The sequence below is a fragment of the Aptenodytes forsteri genome, unplaced genomic scaffold (assembly GCF_000699145.1).
Source record: "Aptenodytes forsteri isolate BGI_AS27 unplaced genomic scaffold, ASM69914v1 Scaffold81, whole genome shotgun sequence".
Taxonomy (NCBI): domain Eukaryota; kingdom Metazoa; phylum Chordata; class Aves; order Sphenisciformes; family Spheniscidae; genus Aptenodytes; species Aptenodytes forsteri.
Genome location: NW_008795259.1, coordinates 10080309 through 10091688, shown reverse-complemented (window position 1 = coordinate 10091688; position 11380 = coordinate 10080309). Strand labels below are relative to the sequence as shown.

At 35.6% G+C, this 11380-nt stretch overlaps 1 protein-coding gene across 1 annotated transcript in view; it reads right to left on the bottom strand.

The window, feature by feature from the left end:
- Positions 1–996: 996 nt before the first annotated feature.
- Positions 997–11380, bottom strand: part of LOC103898882 (cadherin-10) — a 69956-nt gene continuing 59572 nt past the window's right edge. The window contains exons 9-11 of the mRNA XM_009279247.1: positions 4577–4685; positions 2366–2617; positions 997–1490 (exon numbers count right to left, since the gene is read on the bottom strand). Of these exons, the coding sequence (XP_009277522.1) occupies positions 997–1490; positions 2366–2617; positions 4577–4685 (855 nt within the window). The remainder of the gene's footprint in view (positions 1491–2365; positions 2618–4576; positions 4686–11380) is intronic.

The following is an 11380-nucleotide window of genomic DNA, read 5'->3' as shown; positions in this document are numbered from 1 at the left end:
ATCACCTCTGATGATGCAATTATGATTTAAAACAGAGAACTATAGAACAAATAAACTCAGTTTTTGAAACTAATTTTATGTGTTTGGATGGATTAGTTGTACCAGCATGTTTTTAGAACAAGGTAATTCAAGTTGAGACAAAATAGGAGTTCATCTTTCTAGAATAGAATATCATTATTTCAGCTCAAAAATAAAATTTCTCTTAAACATGACAACTGTAGGAAGTAGCACTTTTGAACAAGCAAATAAGTCTATAACTTGATCCTCTCCCTGTGAGCACAAACACTTCAGACTGTGTTAAATGTATGGAGAATACTGCAGCATAGAAGCACTAGCATTTGGCTGTGCTGTCATCAGGGAAATTTCATGTTCTCTTCAAGCCTGGAATTGATGGCCAGAACAGGCAGGCAAGCATCAACATAGTTGTAAAAACTGGTTTATTTCTTAAAAATAAATACAAAAATATAAATATAAAACATTGGCAGATAGAATTTGATGAAATGAAGTTGCACAAACTTTTTTTTTAAACCAGCTGCATATTACACTTATTAACACCACGTGTACATTTTGTTTTAATTTTAATGTACAGAACAGGACATATTGGATTTTTTCTTCTTTGCCATCTTAAAAGCTGCATTTGCAAGGATAGGACATGTACCTAACAGAAGCGGCTTGTACATGAGGTTGCTTAAGGGATTATCACCCTGTTCAAATTTCTGCAGATATTGTTTTCTTTACTTACTAAAATGGACAACACTGAATTTCCATAGCTTTGGCTCTTGGAAGGTGATTAAATAAAATGCTGTATATATTCCAAGTGGCATCCTACTAGAAAGAATGAATGACATTAATGGACAAATTTAAAACAAATTTTAAAAGGAAACCATTGTGCTGAGTGGCAGGAAAATTTTCCTGAATGTTAAATACTGTTGAGTGCAGAAGGTGTCTGTAAAATTACTTCCGCTCAAAGGAAACAAAAATGTAGCTTACTGTAGGTTAAGAAGTGTCTTTGTCACTTTCTCCTCCACCATACATTTCAGCTAGCTTATTAAACCGAGGACCCCATTCTCGGAGGTAATCATAGTTTTGGTCTCCTTCGGTCGTACCCGACTCTAAGGAGCTCAAGGATTCAGCTATTGAATCATTTCCTTCATAGGCATAGGTTGCAAGCGAGTCATACGGTGGTGCGGAAGGATCAGTATCATGCTCTTTTAGCCTTTGGTTAATGAAATCTCGGACATCTGTGTTATCTGGTGCTGAAGGAGTCCTCCGTGGTACAAATAACGTTTCAGGGATAATGTCTCGTCGAAGCTTCTTGTCTTCGATAGCTGCAGGATTCCTCAGTGTGCCAATATCAAAGGCTTGGGTGTCTTCCTCTCCACCGCCTTCATCGTTGTAACTCACAATGTTGTCTCTGATGTCCTCTTTAGAGAGGATCAAAGGCTCCTTCTTTCGTTGCCTCTTCAGAGCAGCAAACAACACCACTATAACTTAAAGAGAGAAACAAAGAATGGGTAAAGATCTCTATTTAACAATTTCTTAGTAGCAAATCTATCAGGTACAAGAACTTTATTTCAGCTACGTTTCAGCAATTCATTTCTGTCTAATAAATGGATAAACAACTCTATCTGCATTATGGTAACACAGTAAGGTCTGTATCAAAATGCTATTTTGCACACACATTGTGTGCTCTGCCTTACAGAACCATGAGCTTGTGTACATGCTCCTTCCGTAACTTTAATGAGTTTTAAAATAGCCAGGTCTGTTCTGAAGATCTTTTCCCTTTTTTAAGCTCAAAGTATACTGTTAAGAACTGCTTTTGAGGTGAATTATAGGTCATTAAGTGATTTTCTGAAAGCCTCAAAATGGAGGTTTTACAAAATTTACAATTTTTTTTTATTACAGCACAGAAAACTCCGGATAGACAGTGCTTTAGTATAGTAAAAATACTATTTACTGGCATATTCTGTGTGAAATAGATACTGTTTGTTAAGTTTAGATAGTTATTTAAATAAAAAAGAGACATTCCCTCAAAAAAAAATTAAAATGAAAGCCATGACTGATTTTTGATTATGCTATTCCTCCTTTCTGATCTTCTTTTTAGGACAACTTAACGAAAGAACAAAAATTAGATTCTGGTTGCACACTGATAGTTTTAACAGTCTGGGACTTGAATTCCTATTTACAATGTCTAATTCCCAAACAAACAGATTTTGCCTTTTTTTTTTCTTTTTGTTTTAAGTTGCAGTTAAATTCTTCTTGCAAAATCCATGATCACTAATTTTATCAATCTGCATAGTTTTGTGAAATGAGTCAGGCCTGAAGCATTTGTTCATGGGGGGAAAGATGCATTTCTTTTTCTTACCTAGCAGGATAATGATGCAGAGGAGAATGGCAACCAGTGCCCCTGTGCTGAGGCCAGCAGGCAGGAGGAAGGCCTCAGCGTTGCAGGACTGCATGTTACCCCAGCTGTCGCAGGCACACACTCGAATGGTCAGCGTGCCAGTGCTGCTCTGGATCGGGTAGTCATTGTCTGATATCACCACTGGTAGAAGGTAAGTACTTATCTCATGTCGACTAAAGCCATTCCTTCTTGTCAAAATTCTCGCGGTGTTATCTAGATTGATTAAAATATACTGTTGTATAGTATAAGAATATAAAAAGTGTATCATTTATAGTACATACAAACCATCATATTTTACATCACTGGTAGCATTTTGAAACTGTTCCTGATATAGTGATAGCTCTCTTTTCCTAATGACATTTCCATTTGATCAGAAAGATATTTATAATTTTTTATGTACATCTGGCCTGCTCCTCTGTGCCTCTGCAGCACCTTCGAGTGTGATTTGAAAAGAGGATTTTTCAAAGCTTAAAAATGTTTTATAGATTAATGTATGCAGTGCATGACACAGTTCCAGTACAGGGCTAAAGCCCTGAGATGAAGTGGCCAACTGAGAAAAAATAACCTTCCACTACACGCTGTTCAACAAGCACTCTGTTTTGAAAGATTCTTCCTATGGATCTTCTGTGACAACACCCACGGGAATGCTATCTGTAAACAGTACGAGATTTTCCACACCAAAACACTTTCAACATACTCTAGGACAATGAATTATGTACCTTACCACATGGAGTAGATTTTTTTGGGGAAAAATTGTCTTAGGAATTCAGAAAATGTAAAAGATGGCAGGTATTCCTGCACACTTTTGAGAAATGAATTTACTAAACTGTATTTGTAGCAGACAAATCTTAGCTGTATGCAGTATACCTCAGCATCAAAAGCTGTTCACTGAGTGGCCAAGGGAAGGAATGAATAACGGGGAGAGACTATTTCTTCTATTGTTAGGGCCACAGCACTAGAGCGTGAGCCATCACTAGAGTTGCTAACTTTTTAGTCCAAAAGAGAGAAAATACAGATTTAGTCTCCGTTAGAAGAAAAATTTAATTTTTATCATACTTGTGGATGTCTTGAGGTTGGTGGTTAGCTATCTTGCCAGCCACCTTCAGGCTGAATTAAAATAACCCATGTGCAAAAAGAAAGAAAATAATTATGCATAGAAAAGAAATAACAAGTTCTATACCTCTATACACTCAGGACCTAGTCACCAGGTTATAATCTCTCTTTAAAATATTAAATGATATATTTTTTTCATAGTCTCTATGATGTGAAACACAAAGTTTTCCTGTATTGCATCCTTTCATTGGTTTGGGGTATTTGTATGCTATTTGTTTTCACGCAACATTAAAAACTATGTGTCTGACAGATCTTTAAACACCTCTGCTGCTGGGGATTTTATAAGGTACCAAACAATTTGATTTCAGTTCTTCACTTTCCCTACTGTTAGAAATTTTTTCTCTATCTAACCTAAAATTTCACATGTTGTTTGCAGCCTATTACTTCCTGAAATCCTTATCAGGAAAAGAGGATTATTCTCATTGCTTTTTTGCCTTTAACACATTTGAAGGTTGGTACCGTGTTTCCCCTCATTTATTTCTTCCGTAATCTAGAGCCCTCTCAGTTAGTCAGACTGATAATGAAGGCCAAAATGGGTGCATAGTCCCCCTTCCCCAAGAGAATCTTCTGAAAATTTTCTCAGATAAAGAAAGATTGACAAAGGATCAAAAGAAAAGCCAAAGTGGCTATGCGCTCAGAGCCAATTATTTTCATTAATGGTCAGACAGAAGCCAAACAGAAGACCAGGGGAGTCAGAACTATATGACAGAAGGCTAAAGTGAAAAATCTGAACTTGTCAGCTGAAGCCATTTTTTACACCTTTTTTTTCTCCTTCAGTCAAGCATTTCATCTGGCTACTCACCCCAAACCAACACTTTTACTGATTTTCTTTATAATATGTTTTACCCCATTTTTCCCATGATAATTTTTGCCTCCCTTACACAGATGAAAATGCAGAAGTCCTAAATCACAAACATTCAGGTAAAATTATTATTCTTGCTAGCAGCCACTTCAACGGCTTCTCTATGTATTGATAGACATCAAAAGCAAATATATTTCAGGAATGTATGCCAGACAGCAAAGATAAAACTCCTTCCCTGGAACAGGCATGAATTTTACCTTCATTATCCTGAACAGTGAAGTTTGGGTTAACAGCAGCTAAACTGAAGAAAAATTTTTGTCCACCAAGAGGGTCATCTTTGTCTACTGCACTTATGGTTTGAATAAGCTGCAGGAAAAAAAGGAAGCAAACAAATGACAAAAAAACCAAATGCACCTAGGTTTTTGATACAGCTGTCTGATTACTTTAAGCAGACTAGAGGTGTTAAGACAACTTCATATTCAAACTATACACATATTGACTTAATACTTAATCTGTAGAACATATTAACAGAACAAATGTTAAACAAGCGTATCATATGAGTTTTTCCAACAAAAGCATCCATACATGTTTCATGTCGTGGTACATGTGCACGTGTAAAATGGCCACCTTAGTCCTCCTCTATTTCTTCTTTCTAATACATATTTATATATTTTTGTAACTACAAAGACGACTAAATTTGCCAAAAATAGCTTTATCTTTAGCCTAGGTTGTTTGTATTCTTCACCTCTGATCCACCACTTTAAATTCAAATCAACACCTAAGACTAGAATTCAGAGGATATTTTACATTTTTGTGATAAAAATGGTATTTTATCAAATAGAGGATTCTGATAGGGAAGTCAAAGTTTCAAATTAAATTTCAAAATAAAAACAACCAAGATTTTTCTATTTATTAGTATATCAAAATATACCAATAAGATTCCTGAGATGAAAAATGCCAGTTAGAATATATATATATATTTCAACTTTTGCAAAACATTGTAGCATACTCTACAGATGCACCACCTTAGAGTGGGATGAGAATCTGGCGTCACAATTCGCAGAGTAAGCTGCATCAGGTCAGTTCAATACTTGGATTGAGTGCTTTCTGCAATGCCTACAAAAAAGTTTGGGTATTTTGGGGGGAAGTAATGGCAAGCCCTTTATCAACATTTGTTTATCTGTCAGGTAAATGGCTTTTTTTCATTGACGTTTCTGTACATAAGTGTGGCAAAATGTCATTTTCCAAACAAAATACAATTTTTGACATCTGGATTGCTTTATTTCAGAGTGGTTTTTTATACTATAACAATAAAAACTGTACCTATGGCTGAATTTTTGTGCATGCGTGCATGAATGTTCAGTTATGTTCTTAAGTTTAACTTCCAAAAATAGGTTAATCTTTAGCCTAGGTCATTTTGATTCTTCATTTCTGATCCATCATTTTAAATTGCAATGTTTTTTCAAGCATGGAATTACATCTAATTTTTGACACTACTCCTTCCCTGTGGCATACTTGTTAAACCCTGTTTGTTTTTCCCCTTCCAATTCTTCCAAGTGCAGCCATTTCTCTTCATATCACAGCTTTTGTCAGGACTGATCATCTTTAACATCAACAATTGCAATGTACTCCTGTTTGCCTTAACAAATGCATGATTAACTCCCAACTTCTCTCTTGTACATCCAGAATACAGCAACAAATTTCTTCATGAGACAAGGATTTGATTTCTTTTAATACAGCAACTTGCTTGCTTTCTTAACTGGAGTTTTGTCTTTCTCTAAATTTTTTTCTCACATAAACTTCCAATAACATACTGGATGAAAAAACAGATAATATAAGCATAGAATATTATTTGTTTTTAAAGAATGAAGCTTTTAATTATTTAGTGAGTAATTAGCAAATAAATCTTTAGAGATTTTTGCAAAATTAAGTCAAGAAAACACTAGTTCATTTTACTTCACAAGTGGAGATCATGAATGCAGTCAGTTGTTGGTGTTAAGTTGATGAAAATCAACTCCTCCACTTCTGTGTCCATACCCATAGTTTAAAAGGAGTATGTAGAATTTTTTATAGCTTAAAATCTTTTTCTGGTTTACAGGGATTGTTCACCTACTATGGCACTACCGACCAGTGTCCCTTGGCATAACAACAAACAGCAAGAAAATATCTCTTATTAATTCCCCCAGTCATCATTTGTTAGAATTATAACATCATAGCATAATTTAGGTTGGAAAAGACCTTTAAGATCATCTAGTCCAAATCTAACACTGCCAAGTCCACCACTATACCATGTCCCTAAGCACCACTTCTACACGTCTTTTAAATACCTCCAGGGATGGTGACTCTACCACTTTCCTGGGCAGCCTGTTCCAATGTTTGACAACCCTTTCAGTGAAGAAATTTTTCCTCATGTCCAATCTAAACCTCCCCTGGCGTAACTTGAGGCCATTCGCTCTCGTCCTATCACTTGTTACTTGGGAAAAGAGACCGACACCTTGCTACAACCTCCTTTCAGGTAGTTGTAGAAGGGAGGTTGTAGTGAGGTGGGTGTTGTAGCAATTGAAGTTCTCTGGGAACTTATCTGTTCAAATACTTATCATGTTTAACCTTATGATGCATTTTGCAAGCAAATTCAGTTAATTTGCTTACATTAGGGATAAAAAAACAAAACTTGCTGTGGTTTTTTTTTTTTTTTGTTGCAAGCATCATTTAAATATTAAAATGTAAGGATAATTCAAAAATGCCAGCAAACATTTGGCTGACTAAATATTATGCAGTTTCAAGTTACTTGCTGATACATTTCTTTAAAAGGCAAAGTTTTAAGGATGATCATAGTGAAGCAACGTGTTTAGATACATTGTCACATTTACAGTACATCTAAATTAAATTGTAAAATACATCACAAACAAAAGCATGATTCGTTTTGCTATTCTCAATGAGAACCTAAACTTTTAAAATATTTGTAAATTTTTTTGCAAATGAAGATATTACTGGAAATTCACATGGGAAGTGCATTACTAGCTCCTTTGCAAATGAGGCCACGTACACATTCCAATAGAGCAAGTAATCATCTCCTGTGTGAGCCTGGAAAGTTCTCCTTGCAGTATCTTTTGTGCTCTTTCAAGGCCTGTACGTAAAGCAAGCTTCAGACAACACATGGACACAACATACAAATGAGGAAGGGGGAAAACAGATTCCTCCTGCATTGCTGGGAAGCAATAAAAGTACAGCTGTAGGCCATAGTCAATGATATACATTGTTTTGGTGATTTCTTTGCTTGCCTACTCCATCTCTCTTGCAATTATAGCAGTATCACAGGTTTGGATGTCCTAAATAGGACATATTTGACTTGCTGATTGTTGACTTGAGCAAAAAGAGTTACCACAACTTCTGTCTGAGAGTAGGTTCAGGTCTGGAATCCCTCTCATCTCTCATCTGCATTCTTTTTTTTTTTTTTTTTTTTTTTTTTTTTTTTTTTTTTTTTTTTTTTTTTTTTTTTTTTTTTTTTTTTTTTTTTTTTTTTTTTTTTTTTTTTTTTTTTTTTTTTTTGTCAAAATAGCTCTGTTGTACTTGTTTCCTTCACTCTCCTCTATTTCATCAGTTGTAATCAAGGTGAGGAGACACTGAGGATCCCAGTGTGGCACAGGGAATTTTGTTTTCACAGTTTTTTCAGACTAGCCATTTGGACTCTAATGGATCTGCCTCTTCTCCAGGACTTCTCTAATCAAGACTTGGGTTGGAGTCAGACCTTTCCATCCCATAGTATCTGTATCAGACAGTTCTTTGTGTTTGACTCTTCCTTTTGTTCCCTAGTGCAAGCAATTACAACATGTGACAGAAAGTGTTTCCTAAGACTGATACACTATATTATCTTCTGGACTTTCAGTGTATTGTGCTTGCTGCTCTATGTCTTGTTCCTCTAGTATTCCAGTCCCAGCCATCTTGGGGCACCTTATGGATTTCATGAAAACGGGTCTTTGTTCACTCAAATTTTTAATTATTTTCACAAATCTAACCACTTCAGGCAGACTGTACCACATTCTGACAGGTAAATCCAATGACTACAATTTTTATCCAGTTATTATCCAGTTGTTTGTGGGCACAGAACTGATAGGAGTAATTAAGATTGTAACTAACCATGGGAGCTTATTTTGCACGAGCTTTCCCTTTTGCACAGTTGCTAGGCAGCCACTTGCAATAGTATCTGTGTTTTACCAAACCTGGACTCATTCTTGAAGCTTCAAGGACCAATAAAGCCTTCAGTATACTAGTTTTTAGCCATTGCTTGCTTGACTCTGAACCTCTGGGCCGTAATTGATGGCAGAATAACTACTTAGAGTCTCTTAAATACATGCAAATCCACTTGAAGAAAAAAGAAACTTCTTACTGGGTACACCTCTTTATTTGCAATCAATATGTACATTAGTAGCCTTTTCCATTTCTCAGTGGCTTTCAAATATAAACCTACAATTAAGAGGATTTGAAATGACAGAGATTAAACTCTACCTTAAAGGTCATCTACCACCCAGTGTTACACTGTAAATACAGGCAACGGGTATTGCAGATAATCTGCTACTGTTAATGTACTTTTTTTTATTTCTTAGTAAAACTGAACAATACTGAATCATTAAAGATTTTAGTTCTCAGTTTCTTAAATTTGTCTATACCATTTTGTACTATGTTTTTAAAAAATGTAATTAAACAAGCGGCAGTAACTATCCAGGAAAGAAGTACTTAAGTCTCATTAGAAAATCCTGTTTGGTTATAAGGGACCCTTTGAAGTAGGAAACAAATATGATTAACTTCTACTATCCCCCTGTCTTTCCATGAGAAACTGATTTAACAAACCAGACTTTCAGAAAGAAAGTGACAGACTACCAGGAAATAGCTATTTGTCTGAAAAAGTTTAGAAGTTATCAATACTATTCCAAAAATGGAAATCTGGGGAGCCTTGTATTTCCCTAGAATTGCCATAAAATTATCTTCCATAGCCTTTATAGCTTAAGTATCTATATTGGTAATTGTACTGACACAAAACAGTATTAATAAACTAAGGGGGTTCTTAAATGACGTAACATATACCAGTACGTGTATGATACTCACACAAACTTATTTAATGTTGGAGTTTTGACAAGAGGCAAGCCTAGTTAGTACTCCATTGCTCCAGGCAATGTGTTCAAATACATAAGTTAGTGTTAGTCCTGCTTTGTTCTGTTTGACTCCCATGGGACAGGGCAGGGGGAGTGGTTTTGGTCTACATCAACCCCCCCCCCCAAAAAAAAAAAACAGAAGATGAAAGCATTACATTGCATGTTTTGCATGTTATTTGCTGATGATACTAGTAATTATATTAATGCACTATATCTTGTTTTACACATGACTTCCTACAGTGTTGTTTTCCTCTTAGACCAATCAACCATGGGATACCCCCATTACACCCACAGTAAGTTGCTTCTCCTTGCTAGCAATGCCACAAACCACTAACAACTGCAGGGAAGCCAAGGTTGTTACTCTGTCTGAAAACAGCCAGGAAAGTAAGGGCCCAAAAGTAAACAAAGAGGGTTGTTAGCCACTAAAAAATGATAAAACAGTAGAAACAAGTTTGCTGTGTAGGCTGCTTATTCCAACAAAATTCACCCTTGTGTTTGGTAGGTCCACTCTGAGCATGAGTTCTACCCACTGTTTAAGAAAATGTTTATTTTTTCTAAAACACAGTATATATTTGCTTTTAAATTCTGTGCAAAGAACAGAAAATATGATGTGCTATTAAGAAAAAAAAAACACAAATATTTAGAAACCCTATATTGATTTGCGTTACAAAAACTTTCACTTACCAGAGTAAAACAAAGGAAAACCTTGAGAGTTCTTGAAAAAAAGTAAAGCAAGAAGAAAATTCTGATACTTCTAAAAACACTGGAAGATATAAGATCTATGGAAATATACTGAAGGAACTAAAGTAAGAATAAAGAGATGGAAAAGGAAAGAAAAAAATATTCAAGTAAATTGACCACAAATTGTAGTATGACAAAAGAAATGAGGGAGGTGCAAAAAACAAAGAAAACATAACACTTCAGGATCAAAGGATATAAGAAAGTTCTATAAAAAACATCTAAAATAAAGGGGAGAAAATTGAATTCCTAGAAAATGAAGCAGCAAGGAATTTAGATTTTCAATAGATACATATTTTAGTTATTTTTTCAATAAAAGGAATAATGATTAGAAAGACACCTGGTGAATATAATGATGAAATTGCTGGAAATAAAAAGATTCCAAAAGCCATGTTAAAGCAAGGTTATGGTAGGAAAAATGTCCCTGATAAAGTTTTTTATATGGGTCAAATGAGTTGGTAAGAAGAGGAGCAACATAAAAAGAATTGGTTCAAGAAACCTAGTGTGTATATATCATCTATGCTGAATTAAGATATAGGAAAAAGAAAAAAAGAATAAATCATATCTTAAAATGTCATTGAAAGAGAATCCATGATGAGCTAGACTGATTTATATAACATTGGGATATATGAAAAAGGAGTGGGCATGTATAGATTTGGTAAAATGAAGGCTAATAACAGCAAGATTGTAACAAACATGCTTAGAGACCCAAACAGATGAAAACACAACTTTCCTCATTACTTTTGAGGCTTTGAAAGGTGCAGGGAACCATGCTGTTTACCTACTTCCTACCTCTGACTCAGGCAGGGAGTCCTTAGGAGAAAGGACACGATCTTTGAAAGGACCAGAACACCACTGGACACCCATGACAGTAGAGGTCTGTTAATGCAAGGCCTATGTGATTTGGTATATATTTGTTACTCAATATTTCTAAATTTTAGGTATATAACCCCCCAGAAAGACATGTATATATATATTACAATGACCAGAGTAGGAGAAGATGGTGAACAGCCAAAGAGAAATAAAAGAAAACAAAACAATTTCCCATTTAAACATCACAATATATTTGTGGCAGGTGCAGGTACCCAGGTGCTGGCAGCAGCAGCAATGGGGGGTGGGGGGCTGCAGGGGCTGCCCCGTGCCGGACACAGCCCGTTCCAGCCCGCTCCCACC